At 44.2% G+C, this 19,738-nt stretch overlaps 1 protein-coding gene across 2 annotated transcripts; it reads left to right on the forward strand.

Annotated features, from left to right (window-relative positions):
• The first annotated feature begins 12,105 nt into the window (after nucleotides 1-12,105).
• Nucleotides 12,106-19,142, forward strand: LOC115204115 (uncharacterized). Of its 2 annotated transcripts, none has more exons than XM_029769439.1 (4): nucleotides 12,106-12,168; nucleotides 14,178-14,357; nucleotides 17,923-18,084; nucleotides 18,392-19,142. In XM_029769439.1, the coding sequence occupies exons 2-4, from the start codon at nucleotides 14,180-14,182 to the stop codon at nucleotides 18,811-18,813; spliced, it is 762 nt and encodes a 253-aa protein (XP_029625299.1). In that variant the 5' UTR covers nucleotides 12,106-12,168; nucleotides 14,178-14,179; the 3' UTR covers nucleotides 18,814-19,142. The 2 variants fall into 2 exon arrangements, with proteins under 2 accessions (XP_029625299.1, XP_029625298.1); XM_029769438.1 differs by lacking the exon at nucleotides 12,106-12,168 and adding an exon at nucleotides 12,175-12,644.
• Nucleotides 19,143-19,738: the final 596 nt, after the last annotated feature.

The raw sequence follows: 19,738 nt of genomic DNA on the forward strand, positions 1-19,738 counted from the left end.
GAGAACAGCTCACTTTTACTCGCCCTAGCAGAGCTGGTTAGGCTGTTTTTATGTTATCCAGAGCATTGGTGACTTTAACTGTGCTGCTGGCAACAATTGAATTACACTTTTTTGCCAACGTATACTGACACCGGACATATTCAACCGTTCGTAAATTTGTCAGTTATTCTGCGCTCTGGCACACTCCGACGAGAGTTCTCTGAAATCAGAGTAGATAGCCATAGCGAATTTACCAGCTACGTCTATCAACAGTTGTCGCAGTGACATCATGAACATTCTATTGAAATGGTTACTTGCATAGTGGAGTATTTTGTTTAGACATGTAGCTAGCTAGCTAAACAATGAACCATAATCCCAACTCATAATGTTACTACCCTGCATGAATCTTCAGGTAGCTAACCATCCAGGTTCAATGTTAGCTAGCTAACTAACATTAGGCTATAACTAGCAATGCAAATGGCTCTGAGCTACGAATAATATTACTACACAGATGATACACATAACTTTAGCTAGCAAGACAGCCAGCTAACATTAGCTAGATAGCTAACAATACGCTTTAACTTGAAATGAAAACAACTTTCTGACTAAATTAGAGACATATAATATCCAGAAATGTAGCTAGCTACACATATGGATAGATGTTTCTCCCTCTGTCATGGATGCCATTGTTGCTCATAGTTTGAAGATGTAATCTGGAGACAGGTGTTTTATACAATAGCCTTCTGTGTGTTCTATTTTCAACTTCCTCTGCATATTTACAATCAAACGCCAGAATGTTCTCCATCTCCTTAGCTATCATACTCTAATTCCAATGGGCATTCCACTGATTTCAAAACTCGGTCCTCCAGAAAGTGGAGAACAACACTTTTGCAGTTCTACTACGTGATATCTTTCAAAAGCCACGTTAGAAAGGATTACCTACACATACTGACCAGCTCATGTTATAGACAGAAGCGCGCTACATGGCAGACCAATCAGAACTCATCTCTTGGCATGTCCAGCCCATCCATTATCTCAACCAATCATGGCTAGCGGGAAGGTTCCTGTCTTTTTCCATGGCTAAACCAACTAGGCTAGTAATATAACCATTTATTTGTATTTACAGATGGCATACATGTTTCTTATTAAGGCACATGAAAGTTCACATGTTCCAGAAGGCATTTCTGCCCAAAAACATTTTGATAAAAAATAAAAACTGTTTACGTTCAAATGGCTCTCCTGTGAAGTAGTGACGCGCGACATACACCTCGTTTCATGAAACGAATTACAAATGTGTTAACAAATGGTTAAAATTGGTTAAAAAAACACACACATTTCTTTCCACATGGCCGTGGGGTGAGACAGGGATGCAGCTTAATCCCCACCCTCTTCAACATATATATAACTGAATTGACAACGGCACTCGAACAGTCTGCAGCACACGGGACTCACCCTACTAGAATTTGAAGTCAAATGTCTACTATTTAATGATGATCTGGTGCTTCTGTCCCCAACCAAGGAGGGCCTACAGAAGCACCTAGATCTTCTGCACACATTCTGTCAGACCTGGGCCCTGACAGCAAATCTCAGTAAGAGAAAAATAATGGTGTTCCAAAAAATATCCAGTTGCCAGGACCATAAAATACAAATTCAATCTAGACACTGTTGCCCTAGAGCACACACAAACGATATATACCTCGGCCTAAACATCAGCGCCACAGTTAACTTCCACAAAGCTGTGAGCGATCTGAGAGACAAGGCAAGAAGGGACTTCTATGCAATCTACATACCAATTAGGATCTGGCTAAAAATACTTAAATCCGTTAAGGAACCCATCGCCCTTTATGTTTGTTAGGTCTGGGGTCAACCAAGAATTCACAAAATGGAACAAACACCAAATTGAGACTGCATGCAGAATTCTGCAAAAATATCCCCTGTGTACAACGTAAAACACAAAATAATGCATGCAGAGCAGAATAAGGCTGGTACTGTATATATAATTGTTTTTATATATAATTATTATTTATTTTATTTTCATGTTGTTGCCTGTTTTGCATGTTATTTTGTCATTAATACGTGTCACATATCAATTTGCAAACAATGTAAAAAAAATATAGAATTTGAGTTAATACAGCCGCATACAAACATGGTCTCTTTTTTGCTTTCCTTAGTAAGGCAGCTCCAAAATGCAGGTGTTTCAGCCTAGCTCAGTGCTTTCTGTGGTGGTGGGGAAGCCAGCGGAAAATTGGTAATGTTTTCTATTTGTGCCGTGATTGGCTCAGTGTTCTGTCATTCATTGGGGACACTTTGTCACCGCAAGATCTACGGGGAGAGCTCAAATTCAAGCCCCTTGGATGCTGCCATTGAGTTACATTAGAAGTGCTCATCCAAGAAGGCTCAAGGTCATTGGCTGCAGATAATTGTATGTCAAATCACGTTATATCTGCCGTAGCTTTGATTGGACTGATCATGTCAACATCATACTTTCAAAATCTTAGCTAGCAAGCTAGACAAGCAGTCATCATCATGAATAAAGTCAACAATCTACTGGAAAATCCTTTTCAATCCTTGTCATATGAAGAGAAATTACAGATAAGATGTATCGGTGCTCATTGGCCATTTGACATAAATATTACACAACAAGTTGGAAATGACTAACTGCAAGCGTTGCAAAGTAATCACTAGCCTGCTATTCAATAGAGTGGGTGTGTAGTCCAAGTCTGGGTTGAAGGGTCTCTTTTCCAAGCTTAAAAGGATAAACATTCAAATGCAATCCAGCATGACTTCTACCGCCCTCAAAACAACTGGATACTCGGAACTGGGAAATCTCCGATTTCAGTGAGTTCAAGACAACTGGGAATTTGGGGGAAAACAAGCTCCGACTGCGAATTTTTTTGGGGGAATTTGGGGGAAAACAAGCTCCGACTGCGAAAAAATGTTTGGGAATTCGGGCCTCTTTCTAGAGTTCCGACCTGAAGATCACTGACGTCACAATTCAACCTTGTTTTTTTCCCAGAGTTCCCAGTTGTCTTGAAAGCATCATAAATCCAGAGAATGCCAGACTTTGATGACAAAGCTTGATGACAAAATTTGGCCACAAGAAGGACCCCCGCGCCACCTTCCTGTTCAAGTGAGCACAGCACAACAAAGTGAGTCCAAAAATGCTGCTGCTGCATAAATTATGTAATATGCCAGGGAGATATGTATACTGTAGCTAAGAAGGTAAGTGTATGTTCTGTAGTAAGCTGTTAGTAGACCATGTGCCTCACACTAATAATTTGGTCCCTTTTCCCTTCATAACAGTCTACTGTTCTGACTTGGTGGTGCACATGTAGCCTATAGCCTATTTTAGAGAAATGTAATCAATGAATATTGTAAGAGCTTTGATTGTCAGCTTTATATGCCCCCTTTATTTATCCTATAGTTCTGACTTAGTGTACAGGGAGAATACTGTAAGAACGGCCCATGTTATGAATTCTGTCGCTGTACATTTCAAAAGTGCTGAACAAATTGTTATTTTGACAACGTCCGTCCTAGCTCGCTCATCAATGTCTTTATCAAATGTGAGCTCACCAAGTACTTTGAGGTTGCTCTAAAGGGGAAAGGTGGAATAAATGAGTCGGGAGCAGGTTTTCTTACATTGAACAAAGTTCTCTATTGAGGTATTTCTTTCTTCTCAAACAATCCCACACAATCAAGAATGATCTCACAAGGAAACACAAATGTTCTTCTTTACAGGAACAAGGAACACAAGGTGAGTAACTCTTAACTATAACATAAATTACAGGTGTGTCACCACCTTAACTATCTGCTTGTGGAGATTCCCCTTCGGGTGGTGGTGCGGATCCGTGGTTGCCATTCCCGAGGTAGTTTGTCTTCTTCTTCTCCCTTCCGTCCGGTAAGTCCTCTCCTTTCGAGAAGCATTCACTCTTTTTTTTTCTCCATTCTCCCCCACTACCGGTTCCCTCCTCTCTCTTGTAGGGGGAAGAGAATAGGTCATTAGTAGCGTCAGCTGTGCTTCGGGACTGGGAGGCCAGTCCCGAATTGCCCTGGTCTTTTCTGCCTGTGGGTGTATTTTTCTGTTCCCAGGTATTCCGCTTCGGACAGACCCAGGCAGCATTTTCTTGGCTTGTCTGTCAGCCCTGTAGCCTCCAGGCTCACGAGCATTGCCCGCAGTCGCTTTGGATGACCACATTCTCTATGTACGCCACTGCGTACTCTTGATGGGGCCGTAGAATGGCATCCATGAGGCGTTGGAAAGTTTCCGCAGCACCATGCAGTCCGAAGGGCATCCTCACATACTGAAAAAGCCCCTCCGGTGTGGCGAAGGCAGTTTTTGGGCGATCCTTCGGAGCCACCGGCACTTGACCATATCCTTTGGTCAGATCCAGGGTGGTGATGAACTTGGCCTTTCCCAAACACTCCAAGAGCTCATCCACGCGGGGCATGGGATACGCATCAAATGTAGAGATGACGTTTACGCCCCTAAAGTTGTTGCAGAGCCTCATACTACCGTCGGGTTTGGGGACCAGAACTATGGGACTGGACCACTCGTTCGTAGATGGCTCGATCAACCTCAGCATCTCCCTTACCTCGTTCTTAGCGATGACTCGGAGTGCCTCAGGAATCCTGTAAGGCCGGATATGCACCTTCTTGCCGGGTTCGGTATGGATATAGTGAAACAGGACATCTGTTTGTCCTGGGAAGGGAGAGAATACCCTGCCGAATTGCATAATCAGCTTGTCCAGCTGTCTCAACTGCTCCAGCAGGAGAGTTCGGCCACGGCACACCTGTAGTGGAGCCTCCTCTTTTTCCTTGTCCTCCACTGCCATCAAAGCCACAACCTCCTCTCTTCCATGGTACTTCTTCACCAGGTTGATATGATAGACTTGGACCTTCTTCCTACTGTCAGGTTGCTTGATGCAGTAATTGACTGGTGAGGTCCTTTCCGTTACCTCGTAGGGCCCCCTCCACTGTGCCAGCAATCAGTGTTCGGCCATGGGCATGAGTACCGTCACTTTCTCTTCCATGATGAACTCACTGTGCTTCGCTGACTTATCATAGGCCCGGCCTTGAGTCCGTTGCGCCTTCTCCATATGCTCCTTTACAATGGGCCAGACTGCTGACAGGAGGTCCTGCATCAGGGTAACATGTTCTATTGTCGACCGGAATGGGCTGGGGTGGGCCTCCCAGGTCTCCTTGGCTTAGTCGAGGATCCCTCGTCATGGTCTGCCGTACAACAACTTGAACGGGGAAAACCCTGAGGTACTTCTCACAGGGCAAACATTAAGTGGGGCAGAAGCATGTCCCAGTTTTTCCCATCTCTGGACACCACTCTTCTCAACATGCTTTTAATCATTTTGTTCAGGCGTTTGCACAAACCGTCTGTCTGTGGATGGAATATGCTTGTGCGTATCTGTGGAATCTGGTATAACCGACAGGTCCTTTATCAACCAGGACATGAACGGGGTTCCCTGGTTGATCAGGATCATCTTGGGAAGGCCCACCCGGGAGAACAGCATGAACAATTCCTTGGCGATTCCCTTTGATGACATGTTGCGAAGGGGTATGGCCTCAGGGAACTTGGTAGCGTAATATACAACAACCAGGATGTAGTCGTGTCCTCTGGCAGATTTCGGGAGGGGTCCACTGAGGTCCATAGCTATGCATTTGAAGGGGGTCTCTATAATGGGAAGAGGAATCAAAGGATTACGCAAGTGTGTTCGTGGGGCTGTATGCTGACATTGATCACACGTCCTACAATACCTGGCCACATCTCGGGTAACACGGGGCCAATAGAACCTCTGCGTGATTCTTGTCGATCGTTTTGTCCCATGCCAGGTGTCCTCCTAGGATGTGGGAATGGGCTAGCTGTAGGACAGTATCCCTGTACGGTCTAGGCACCATTAGTAATTCCTGTTTTCCCCCCTTCATTGCACGACCCAATACAAGAGGCCCTGCCTGATTGCATAGTAGGGAAGAGAGGGCTCACCTGATCCATCAACATTTTGCCCGTCAATCAACTTCACCAACCTCATAGCATCGTGTAGGTCTAGGTCTCTATGCTGAGCGGGTGCTGAACTGTCCCTTTAATTCTTGGAGCAGGTTGACCTCGGTAGAGGGGTGTGGAGGTTGTTCCCCATCGGGGGTGCCCGAGGAGAATCCCTTCCAAGTTCCCTCCTCTGACGGGGCTTCAAAAACAGTTGAAGTCGGAAGTTTACATACACTTAGGTAGGAGTCATTAAAACTTGTTTTTCAACCACTCCACAAATTTCTTGTTAACAAACTATAGTTTTGGCAAGTCGGATTGGACATCTACTGTGTGCATGATACAAGTAATTTATCCAACAATTGTTTACAGACAGATTATGTAATTTATAATTCACTGTATCACAATTCCAGTGGGTCAGACGTTTACATAGACTAAGTTGACTGTGCCTTTAAACAGCTTGGAAAATTCCAGAAAATTATGTCATAGCTTTAGAAGCTTCTGATGGGTTAATTAACATAATTTGAGTCAATTGGAGGTGTACCTGTGGACGTATTCCAAGGCCTACCTACAAACTCAGTGCGTCTTTGCTTGACATTATGGGAAAATCAAAAGAAATCAGCCAAGACCTCAGAAAAAAATTGGTAGACCTCCACAAGTCTGGTTCATCCTTGGGAGGAATTTCCAAACACCTGAAGGTACCATGTTCATCTGTACAAACAATAGTACGCAAGTATAAACACCATGGGACCACGCAGCCGTCATACCGCTCAGGAAGGAGACGCGTTCTGTCTCCTAGAGATGAACGCACTTTGGTGCGAAAAGTGCAAATCAATCCCAGAACAACAGCAAAGGATATTGTGAAGATGCTGGAGAAAACAGGTACAAAGGTATCTATATCCACAGTAAAACGAGTCCTATATGGACATAACCTGAAAGACTGCTCAGCAAGGAAGAAGCCACTGCTCCAAAACCGCCATAAAATAGCCAGACTACGGTTTGCAAGTACACATGGGGACAAAGATAGTTTTGGAGAAATGTCCTCTGGTCTGTTGAAACAAAAATAGAACTGTTTGGCCATAATGACCATCGTTATTTTTGGAGGAAAAAGGGGGATGCTTGCAAGCTGAAGAACACCATCCCAACCGTGAAGCACGGGGGTGGCAGCATCATGTTGTGGGGGTGCTTTTCTGCAGGAGGGACTGGTGCACTTCAGATAATAGATGGCATCATGAGGGAGGACAATTATGTGGATACATTGAAGCAACATCACAAGACATCAGTCAGGAAGTTAAAGCTTGGTCGCAAATGGGTCTTACAAATGGACAATGACTCCAAGCATACATCCAAAGTTGTGGCAAAATGGCTTAAGGACAACAAAGTCAAGGTACTGGAGTGGCCATCACAAAGCCCTGACCTCAATCCTATAGAAAATTTGTGGGCAGAACTGAAAAAGCGTGTGCGAGCAAGGAGGCCTACAAACCTGACTCAGTTACACCAGCTCTGTCAGGAGGAATGGGCCAAAATTGACCCAACTTATTGTGGGAAGCTTGTGGAAGGCTACCCAAAACGTTTGACCCAAGTAAAACAATTTAAAGGCAATGCTACCAAATACTAATTGCGTGTATGTAAACTTCTGACCCACTGGGAATGTGATGAAAGAAATAAAAGCTGAAATAAATCATTCTCTCTACTATTATTCTGACGACGCTGAGGCTACGTTTCTTTGTAGGGCTACTACCTCGGGCTTGTTTTTTTTTCTTTCTCTGCTTTCCTGCCCCCCTGCGGTGGCCCGGACCTTGGCGTGTGATAGAGAGACCTGATCCCCTTAATACAGTGCGTAAAGTCGTTTGCCGAAGCTCCTTATCTAGAGGACAGTCTCTCCTGATCAATAATGGTACCTTCAGCTGGGGTACTTTCCCCACCCTGACTGTACACCTTCCTTTCGGGGTTGAATGAACAGATTTGCGGTGGAATAATAGTGGGTGTCTCCATGGATACAGGAGACGGCTACTTTGTCTGGTAGCAGTGTTGCTGTGGTCAAGGGTCTGCTCCTCTACTAACGTAACCCTAATTACGGAGTCGAGAATGGCTACCACGTCTCGTTCTTCTATTCAAACCGGAATCTCTGGGGCTGGGGCTATTTCTGCTACCCAACAGGGGCGATCCTGCCCTCTCGGACAGGGATGCGTGGGGACGGGCAGCGATGACTCGGTGGCCATGGACTCGTCCTTCTGGGACATTGTGGGCCGTAATGGTCCGGAGACTGGCATTTATAGCACCGACCCTGTTGTGTGGGTGATAACTTCTCCCATGTCAGGAGCGGGTTCGGTCGTTTCGGTGGTGGATGTGCCAGGGTTAATCGGGAACGGTCATCCTTGTCCCCTTTTAACAACTCCCATGTAGATCGATACATTTCCACGGCCTTGGCTATGTCGTCGGCTGATGACGGGTTTGTTTGCCCCACGACCCTTTTTAAGTCCATGGGTAATTCCCTCAAAATCTTGTCCACTACGACATGCCCTACTACCTTTCCGGGTTCCAGACACTATTTCATTAGTCGTATGAGTGCTCGCACAGCTTGGTTGGCCATGTATGTCCATTTATGGAACTTTACAGCTCTATCGCGGGCGGTCAGTTGGTACCGGGACAGAATCTTGGTTTTTAGTCGCCCATAGTCAGCAGCTTCGCGGGGGTCCATGTCATAGTAGACTTCCTGGGCTATCCCGGTCAAAAGAGGGGCTAACGCGCTTGCCCATTCTGTGGGGGGCCACTCTTCCAAGGTGGCCGTCCTTTCGAATGTTATGATGAAAGCCTCAATATCATCCTCCTTTGAGAGGTGAGGTAAGATGGCGTGAGCAGCCGCTCTCGGCTTCACTCTCAGTTCTTCTCGTCGGCTCAGATGTTGTTGCATGAGTTCTATGGTTGTCTGCTGTGCCATGATCAACTGTTGTAATAGAGAGTTATCCATCTTTCTTGAATGGTTCCTCTGTGTCTACCGGTAGATTTTCTTTTTCCTCACTTTTCCTTGTGTAACTCGTCCACCTAATTCCCGCATTCGCCAATGTGAGCTGACCAAGTACTTTGAGGTTGCTCTAAAGCGGAAAGGTGGAATAAATGAGTCGGGAGCAGGTTCTTACATTGGACAAAGTTCTTTACTGATGTATTTATTTCTTCTCAAACAATCCCACACAATCAAGGATGATCTCACAAGGAAAACACAAATCTTCTTCTTAACAGGAACAAGGAACACAACGTGAGTAACTTTGACTATACCATAAATTATGGGTGTGTCACTGCCTTAACTATCCGTTCATGGAGAGCACCCTTCGGGTGGTGGTGCAGATCCGTGGTTGCCATTCCCAAGAGTTAGTTTCTCCACTTCTTCTCCCTTCCGGTAAGTCCTCTCCTTTGGAGAAGCAATAACTCTTTTATTTCTTCTCCAATCTCCCCCACTACCGGTTCCCTCCTCTCTCTTGTAGGGGGAAGAGAATAGGTCATTAGTAGCATCGGCTGTGCTTAATTGCCTCTGATCACCTTGACTCACAGGCTGGGCTACTATCCGTGGGACCAGCCTGCCCCCCCGGTGGTCCTTCCACAAAAAATTAAGGATTTCCTCTTATCTGCTCGTTGTCCCCTTATGCCATAGTTTGTACATCTCAATTGTCAGAAGAAACCACATTTGTTTAAAAGACAGTATATGAGGATGAATGAACTGTTTCGCTGCCAGACAAGGCTCCGCTGAGAGCCAGGTGTAGCTGAAAAGAAAGCTCTGCTGTTAGTACAGCTTTATGTAGGCCCTTTCAGTTTGTGGGCACCGTTTGTCACCGTTATAGTGCATGAATGTATTGTGTTGTGTTGTGTAGAGGCTTTGCTAAATGAGGATGAATGAACTGTTTTGCTGCCAGACAAGGCTCCGCTGAGAGCCAGGTGTTGCTGAAAAGAAAGCTCTGCTATTGGTACAGCTTTATGTAGGCCCAAACAGTTTGTGGGCACCATTTGTCACCATTATAGTGCAATGAATGTATTATTTAGTGTTGTGTTGAGGCTTTGCTGGCATGCATCCCAATTTTTTGGGGTTGAGTTTGCCCCAACAAGATTTACATGCTAAAATCGCCACTGGGGACTGCGATGTGGTATGGAGCTCGATTTGGCCTCTGCATGACTCCTGTTCTCCACATTTGTGTCACACCCTCCATATGGAGCCTCCAACCACATTTTTGGATCAAGCATAAATTGTTTTGTAAAGGCAATAAGTATGAATGCCCTGACTTCTGGAAATGCCGTATCACCATAAATGCTGCACGGCCAATGCAGACTTCAGATTGACGTCCCAAGGACCCTGGATAGCAATGGCCTTTATAATTTCTGGTAATCCAGAGGAAGAGGAAGGGAGAGAAGGAAGCGAGGTGGTGGATGGGGGTTGGAAGAGCATGCTTGTTTGAAATGGAAAAGCGGTAGCTTTTGATAAATAAGAACATCAAGACGAAGCAGCTGCTTTATAAGTGGTATGCACTGTTGAGCGCTACATCCCGAGAGGTTCATGCTGATTGTGCAGAGCTTGTGACAGCCGGTTAAATGCCGTCCCTTGAGAAGGCAAGAACAAGATGTATGTCAGGAGAAGTGCAGTATTATCATAAGGAGACGTATACTTGGAATACAGAGGAGGAATGGAGGGAAAAAGAGAGGCAGAGGAGGTCTAAGAGAGAGAGGGAGGAAGAGGGTGAGATTGAGTCTGTTAAAAATGTCACGAAAAGGGAGAAGGTTTGTTAAAGAAGAATGGTAGAAAGTGTAAGCAGAGTGAGCTGAAGACAGGAGGAGAAATGGAAGTAAATGAGGTCGACGTATCGGAGGTGGTAGGTGTGGTGAAGTTCTCGGAGCCCGAGGCTTTTACCGAGGGTCAGCATAAAGATGAGTGTGTGACAGCAGGAGTGAAGTTTTTCAAAAAGTGGACCCTTGCCTTTTGGCTGATCCATTTGTGGGTGAAAACAGAGTTGGGTGCTGTGGAATCAGTGAGGGTAATCAGAAGTGGTCTTGTGATAATTGTTTGTGTTTCTGCTGGTCAGAGGGAGAAGGCGCTCCGTGTTAAACGAATGAGGACCAGAAATGTGATTTGTTTTTCTCCCAAGAAAAGGGTGCCATTGAAAGGAGTGATTACTGGGGTAGCAGTAAATGTAAAAGTTGACCAATTTAAGGGGAATATTCACAGTGTTTGTGATGCTTGTCGTTTGGTGCGACGCAGACAGGGTGGCGTGAGTGGTGAAACAGAAGAGTCATTATCTGTTCTTTTGAGTTTTGATGTTGAGTCTTTGCCCGACAAAGTGATGTTAGGATATATAAGTTATCCTGTACGAGCTTTAGTGTCCGAATACATTACATTGTTACAGGTGTCAAGCTTATGGGCAAGTGGCAGCAGTGTGTAGGAGGGAGGTTCCTAGGTGTGAGAAGTGTACAGAAGGGCATGACACAAAGGAATGTGTAGCATTGGGGAAAGTAGTGGTATGTGTTAATTGTAGGGGTGCCAATGGGGCTGGGGATCAGAAATGTTTGTGCGAGAGAGGCAGGTTGAGGTTTCCAGGGTTAGAGTAGTGCAGAAGTTGTCATATGCTGGGGCAGTGAAGAAAGGAGAGGAAGAAGGGTCAAGGGGGAGGGATCCTGAGAGGAGTGGTGTGAGTAGTAGATCTGTACCAGTACAGAGGGATAGGTCAACAAGTGATATATGTTTCAGCAAGATTGGATTTTTAGCATTTATAGCAATGGTTATCACCTGTACTGCAGGGATGGAACGTAAATCACATTAAATTGAGGTTGTTGTGGCAGCTGTAGAGAGGCATTTGGGTGTGCGAGACTTGACACCAGAAGAGTTACATGGTGTGAAAAGTGGTGGTGTCCCATCCTTTCATGTTTTTGGCCTGAGGTAGGGCTAAATCAATGTAAATAGTGGAGTAGGGTGGCGTTATTAGGAAGAAATTGTGAGTGTAGTGTTAAAATTAGAAGGTAGGGTATTTGTTTATTTATAACTTATTTTAAGCAAAGTATAAGGGAGGTGGCGGTAATGCAACATTTATTGGATGCCGACCGCGGTTAAACCTCATCGAAGAAGACGGAAAGGAAGAGGAAAAGAGAGGATCAACTCGGCGGCAAATCTGTCTCCCCCAGCAGGTCGCGTTTTTTCGCCCACCAAGCAAGTCGTTTTGTATGTAGGTCAATGACAATGTCGAATTTGGTCAACTAAAATATGAATGCTTTATATGCTACGTGAGATTAATTTGATCGAATAGAAGTTTCGTAATGCTTTAATTGTTATGAGTGTACAGATATAAGTAGGACACGTGACATCCCGGCAACTTTGAGAAACAACACTTTTTTATTGGAGTTGCCTCGAGATGACCATGCATATTCATGTAATGAGGCAGTAGCATAGCATAGAAAGGATAGGCGGGAACTAGACAGACCCTTTGTGGACAACAACTCCCATTTTTAGGGCGGAGAGACATGTAGTATCTTGTCAGTATATCCATTATCTTTGGCTAAATACAAACGACATAATCCCGTGTTGAAATGGATTGAGATTACGTCAACTAAGAAACAATATATTTTTTAGCCACACCTATCAGTCATTGAGATATATATGAATAATTATATGTTCGTGGATTTCATTGTTTTTTTTAGCTCGGTAAGTAACGTTAGCCATAGAAGTAGCTTGGGCAGGGTTGTTGTTATTGTGCGGATGCATTCTAAATAGCTACCTAGTTACTTGATTGATCATTTATTATCTGAGTTAATTCAGGGCACGAGAGGGGTTGGAAATGTGACATTTCGCAATGCCTAATTTTACACACCCATCATGTATAGCTAGCTTTTCAGACAATATGCTGAACAATAGACAATTCAGTTGTGTCGCATGACGTTTTTATTTTGTATTATTTGGTTATCCCTGAATAGCACGTAACGTTAGCGAGTCTACATTTTAGTTTCAAACAGACTTTGTAGTGTATTGGGCTAGGCTTGGTGCTGGTTAGTGAAGGGTTAAGTGCTATATGCATTACCTAACAACGTTAGCTAATTTTGATTCTGAGAAAATATTGCTGTTCTTTCAACAGCTCTCTCATTTGAGGTATTCCAACATTAGGTTTACAGTGTTAATGTCCCTACAACCTGCACCAGAACACTGCTTCTTAGTTAGGCTATTTTTTTTGTGTGCATAATCTCTCTTTACTTTGTAGGTGTAAACTGTATTTACATTGGAATCATATTATTATACTGAACAAAAATATAAATGCAACAATTTCAATGATTTTACTGAGTTACAGTTCATATAAGGAAATCAGTCAATTTAAATAAATGAACTAGGCCCTAATCTCTGGATTGGGCATTTGCGCAGCCATGGGAAGGCCTAGGCCTAGGAGGACATGGGCCCACCCAATTGGGAGCTGGGCCCACCCACTGGGGAGCCAGGCCCAGCCAATCAGAATCAGGTTTTCCCCACAAAAGGGCTTTATTACAAACACAAATACTCCTCAATTTCATCAGCAGCCCTGATGGCTGGTCTCAGACAGTCCCGCAGTTGTAGAAGCTGGAGGTGGAGATCCTGGGCTGGCGTGGTTACACGTGGTCTGCGGTTGTGAGGCCGGTTGGATGTACTGCCAAATTCTCTAAAACGACGATGGAGGTGGCTTATGGTAGAGAAATTAATGTTAAATTCTCTAGCAACAGCTCTGGTGGACATACCTGCAGTCAGCAGGCCAATTGCACGCTACCTCAAAACCTGTGACATTGTATTGTGACAAAACTGCACATTTTAGTGGATTTTTATTCTCCCCAGCTCAAGGTTAATATGCCACACCTGTCAGGTGGATGGATTATTTTGTCAAAGGAGAAATGCTCACTAACAGGGATGTAAATAAACTTGTGCACAAAATTGGAGAGAAATAAGCTTTTTGTGTATATGGAACATTTCTGTGGAAAACGAATTTGGCTCATGAAATATGGGACGAACACTTTACATGTTATGTTTTATATTTTTGTTCAGTATACATCTAACATAACCATACACATTGCTTGTCTGAAACAGTAAAAAAAAAATCCAGAGTCCAGACTAGTACAACACCCAGCCTAAATGCTGACATCACATCTATGCATTTGGCAGTCTCTGAGGTTGAAAAACCTTTCTCTGTTGTAAAGCAGCATCATTTTGTCTCCCCTCCAGCCATGACTCTGAGCATGTCTCCGGCTGCGGTGTGCCAGTGCTTTACGCTGGTGTCACTGTGCACATCCATTGCCGACCCAAACTGGATCCAAGTCATGAACAACACTGACCCCGGAGGCAAACAGCTCATCTATGGTGTGGCTTTCATACTGCATGCTCCCCAGAACCTCACTGACACAGGTAGGGGCAAGACTGGAGGTGGAAGAAGTGTTGTACTGAAGATTGTGTTTTCACTCTTATCAAGTTTTATTGGTCGTATGTACGGAATACACATGTTATACACCGTCCAACGAAATGCTTGCTTGCAGGTTCCTTCTCGACAATGCAACATCAATAAGAAATAAAATAATATAAACAAAGTAAATCAGTAGAATATAATAAACATTTTAGCATAAGTATAATACAGGAAGACAATATATAGTCCAATATTTACACGTGTTTTGCGGAAGGGATGGATTGGGGGGCAAGTGTCATGTTGACACTGTTAAAATGTGTTCACGCTATGTCTGATAACGTGTCTGTATTCCATTCTTCGATGTTTGCATTGTCCATATGCAATTGTGTGTATTCCCTGCTTGAGCACACTAGTCTGTGAGCAGCTGTTGGTGTACTGTAAATGTCTATACAGTGCCTTGACTTTTTCCCCATTTTGTTACGTTACAGCCTTATTCTAAAATTGATCAAATAAAAAATGTACACACAATACCCCATAATGACTAAGCGAAAACAGGTTTTTAGAATTTTTTGCAAATGTATAAAACAGAAATACCTTATTTATATAAGTATTCAGACTCTTTGCTATGAGACTTGAAATTGAGCGCATGTGCATCCTGTTTCCATTGATCATCCTTGATGTTTTTACAACTTGATTGGAGTCCACCTGTGGTAAATTCAATTGTTTGGACATGATTTGGAAAGGCACACACCTGTCTATATCAGGTCCCGAAGTTGACAGTGCATGTCAGAGCAAATACCAAGCCATGAGGTCGAAGGAATTGTCTGTAGAGCTCCTAGACAGGATTGTGTCGAGACACAGATCTGGGGAAAGGTACCAAAACATTTCTGCAGCATTGAAGGTCCCCAAGAACACAGTGGCCTCCATCATTCTTTAAATGGAATAAGTTTGGCACCATCAAGACTCTTCCTAGAGCTGTGTGCCCGGCCAAACTGAGCAATCGGGGGAGAAGGGCCTTGATCAGGGAGGTGACCAAGAACCCGATGGTCACTCTGACAGAGCTCTAGAGTTCTTCTGTGGAGATGGGAGAACTTTCCAGGACAGCCATCTCTGCAGCACTCCAACAATCAGACCTTTATGGTAGAGTGACCAGACGGAAGCCACTCCTCAGTAAAATACACATGACAGCCCGCATGGAGTTTGCCAAAAGGCACCTAAAGACTCTCAGACCATGAGAAACAAGAATCTTTGGTCTGATGAAAACAAGATGAAACTTGGTCTGAATGCCAAGCATCAAGTCTGGAGGAAACCTGGCACCATCCCTTCGGTGAAGCATGGTGGTGGCAGCATCATGCTGTGGGGATAATCTTCAGCGGCAGGGACTGGGAGACTAGTCAGGATCGAGGCAAAGATGAACAAAGCAATATACAGAGAGATCCTTGATGAAAACCACCTGCTCCAGAGCACTCAGGAACTCAAACTGGGGCAAAGGTTCACCTTCCAACAGGACAACGAGCCTAAGCACACAGCCAAGAAAACGCAGGAGTGGCTTCGGGAGAAGTCTTTGAATGTCCTTGTGTGGCCCAGCCAGAGCCCGGACTTGAACCCGATCGAACATCTCGGGACAGACCAGAAGATTGCTGTGCAGCAATGCTCCCCATCCAACCTGACAGAGCTTGAGAGGATCTGCAGAGTAGAATGGGAGAAACTCCCCAAATACAGGCGTGCCAAGCTTGTAGCGTCATACCAAAGAAGACTCAAAGCTCCCAAAGGTGCTTCAACAAAGTACTGAGTAAACGGTCTGAATACTTATAGTACCAGTCAAAAGTTTGGACACACCTGCTCATTCCAGGGTTTTTCTTTATTTTTTACTTTTTTCTACATTGTAGAATAATAGTGAAAACATCAACTATGAAATTACACATATGGAATCATGTAGTAAACAAAAAAGCGTTAAATAAATCAAAATATATTTGAGATTCTTAAAAGTAGCCACCCCTTGTTTTGATGACAGCTTTGCACACCCTTGGCATTCTCTCAACCAGCTTCATGAGGTAGTCACCTGGAATGCATTTCAATTAACAGGTGTGCCTTGTTAAAAGTTAATTTGTGGAATTTCTTTCCTTCTTAATGTGTTTGAGCCAATCAGTTGTGTTGTGAGAAGGTAGGGGTGGTATACAGAAGAGAGACATATTTGGTAAAAGACCACGGCCATATTATGGCAACAGCTCAAATAAGCAAAGAGACACGACAGTTCATCACTTTAAGACATGAAGGTCAGTCAATCCAGAAAATTTAAATAACTTTGAAAGATTCTTCAAGTGCATAAAGCACTATGATTTTAAACTGGCTCTCATGAGGACAGTCACAGGAAATGAAGACCCAGAGTTACCTCTGCTGCAGAGGATAAGTTCATTAGAGTTACCAGCCTCAGAAATTGCAGCCCAAATAAATTCTTCAAAGAGTTCAAGTAACAGACACATCTCAACATCAGCTGTTCAGAGGAGACTGTGTGAATCAGGCCAAAGAAACCACTACTAAAGGACACCAATAAAAAGAAGATACTTGCATGGGCCAAGTAACACGAGAAATGAACATTAGACCGGTTGAAATCTGTCGTTTGGTCTGATGAACCAAATTTTTGATTTATGGTTCCAACCGCCTTGTCTTTGTGAGACACAGAGTAGGTGAACGGATGATCTTTTCATGTGTGGTTCCCACCGTGAAGCATGCAGGAAGAGGTGTGATGGTGTAGGGGTGCTTTGCTGGTGACACTGTCTGTGATTTATTTAGAATTCAAGGCACACTTAACCAACATGGCTACCACAGCACTCTGCAGAGATACGCCATCCCATCTGGTTTGCGCTTAGTGGGACTATAATTTTTTTTTCAACAGGACAATGACCCAACACAGCTCCAGGCTGTGTAAGGGCTATTTGACAAAGAAGGAGAGGGATGGAATGCTGCATCAGATGACCTGGCCTCCACAATCACCTGACCGTAACCCAATTGAGATGGTTTGGGATGAGTTGGACCGCAGAGTGAAAGAAAAGCAGCCAACAAGTGCTCAGCATATGTGGGAACTCCTTCAAGACTGTTGGAAAAGCATTCCAGGTGAAGCTGGTTGAGAAAATGCCAAGAGTGTGCAAAGCTGTCATCAAGGCAAAGGGTGGCTACTTTGAAGAATATCAAATATATTTTGATTTGTTTAACACTATTTGGTTACTACATGATTCCATGTGTTATTTTGTAGTTTTGATGTCTTCACTATTCTACAATGGAGAAAATAGTACAAATAAAGAAAAACCCTTGAATGAGTAGTTGTGTCCAAACTTTTGACTGGTACTGTATGTAACTGTCATATTTCAGTTGTGTTTTTAATAAATTTGCTGTAATTTCTACAAACCTGTTTTTGCTTTGTTATTATGGGGTGTTGTGTGTAGATCCCCCCCCCCACCTGATCAATTTAATCCATTTTAGAATAAGGCTGTATCGTAATAAAATGTGGGAAAAGTCAGGTGGTCTGAATACTTTACGAATGAACTGTATGTGTACGTTCCCTCCCTGCAGGTCCCCTGGGTGGCGTAAATGGCTGGGGTGTGTGGCTGCTCTATGCCCTGGCGGCTCTGTGCTACAGTGCTGTCCTGCTCTCCAGCTCCTCCTTCCTATTGGACTTCCTGGGGACTGGGATGTCCCACCCTCGACTGGTGGTGTTACTCCACATCTCCACAGGTAACCTAACTTCTCTGTCTCTCGTTTTTATTTATTTCTCTCTTCCTCCTCTTGTTCTCTTTTGCTGTCATTATCTGTTTTCTGTGTTTTACTCACTGAGGGCTTATCACAATACTGTCATCACTTGAAGAAGAATACACTCTCACAGGTCTCTTAAAATATGAACTCTCATAGAATGACGAGCCATGTCTGCTGAGCCATGTTAGCTTACATCACTCTCTGCAGTTCTCTCTGGGATTAATTAGTATGTCATTCTCTCTCTCTCTCTTACCCACTCTCTCTCTTTTCTTCCTTCCTCTCTCCCCAGTGGTTCTCGTCCTGTCTGTTCTGGGAGTTTGTGGGGCCTGCCTGTACATCATCCACTGCAACTTTCAGGAGGGCAAGTTTGGGCCACTGTGGGAATGGGTAGGGGGCTGGACCTGGCCTGGGTCTGGCTCCAGGAGCCAGGGAGGGGCGGCGGGGATGAAGCCTTACCCAGGGGAGAGCTTCTACATCACCATGCTGGGCCTGCTCTTCTCCTGCCTGGCCGGTGTGAGCAGCCTGAGCAGCCTGGGGAACCCCACCTCCACCCAGAGGGACTACACAGCTGTGGTGGAGTGGGACGACAGTGACACAGAGCCCCTTACCCCCAGAGAGCAGGGAGTGGGACAGTCTGACGAAGAGGAGGGGGTAGGAGACGTGTTGCCTGAACTGCCTCAGGGGGAGGTGGGTGGAAGTGGAGACTGCTAAAGGGGTTTCTATGACCACTACAGAGGTAGAGGTTTGAATGTGTGGCCCAAAATGGCTTAGTTTCGAACTAGAATGCAAACCAGGACCACACCACACATGGCCTGTAACAGACTGAATTAGACAGCAGTGCTGGCGCCTTCCCTGGTCATGTTTTGAATCCCTAAAGCTTCACTGGACCAAGCTGGTGGAATCCAGTCAGGAGCCAAAAAAGAGACCAGATACGTTTCCTAATGTTGTTTTAATGTTTGTCTGCCTAAAACATGCCTTCTCGGGGTATGTACAGTTGCACAACATCAAGTCAATAACCCATTTATGGGTTAAAAAAAAAAATCCCTCACACTTGACTCGACCAATATAAATCGTTCTTTGGCTAGCTGTGATATTTGGAAAAGTGTGACAAGAATGTAACGCGGTTAAGCTATTTCTGTCTGTGTGTGACCAGGGAAAGTGAGAGTCTGTATGTTATAATCGATGTGTGACACAAATGATATGCCCTTCCTGCTCATCAATGGGAACAAGCTTTGACCCTGTTCACATTACTGCAAAATAACCACTGGGGAATGTTCCGGATCAGCGAATGGTTTGTTACCATCAGAACCAGAAAATATGTTCAATGAACAGAAGTTCAGACTGCTCAACATTGTGATCCTAACATAGCTCATGTTTGTACAATCACCTATTCTCCTCTTCTAGTTAACCTTCATCTAGGGATTTTTATGTTTTTCTGATTCTTTTAACAGGTTGTTTTTTAACCTATGCATTATTTTAACTTCTTAAACCCTTTGCACAGTCTTCCATAGTGACACTTTAAGTTTCCCAAATGGTGGAAACAAATCACAGATTTCTATGGAAGATTTACCTGAAGTGTACTGAAACTGGAGTTTCCTTTGAGAAATTCAATTTAAAAAGCCCGTTTTGGCTTCTA

Source organism: Salmo trutta, chromosome 12 (assembly GCF_901001165.1).
Source record: "Salmo trutta chromosome 12, fSalTru1.1, whole genome shotgun sequence".
In the NCBI taxonomy this organism is placed as follows: domain Eukaryota; kingdom Metazoa; phylum Chordata; class Actinopteri; order Salmoniformes; family Salmonidae; genus Salmo; species Salmo trutta.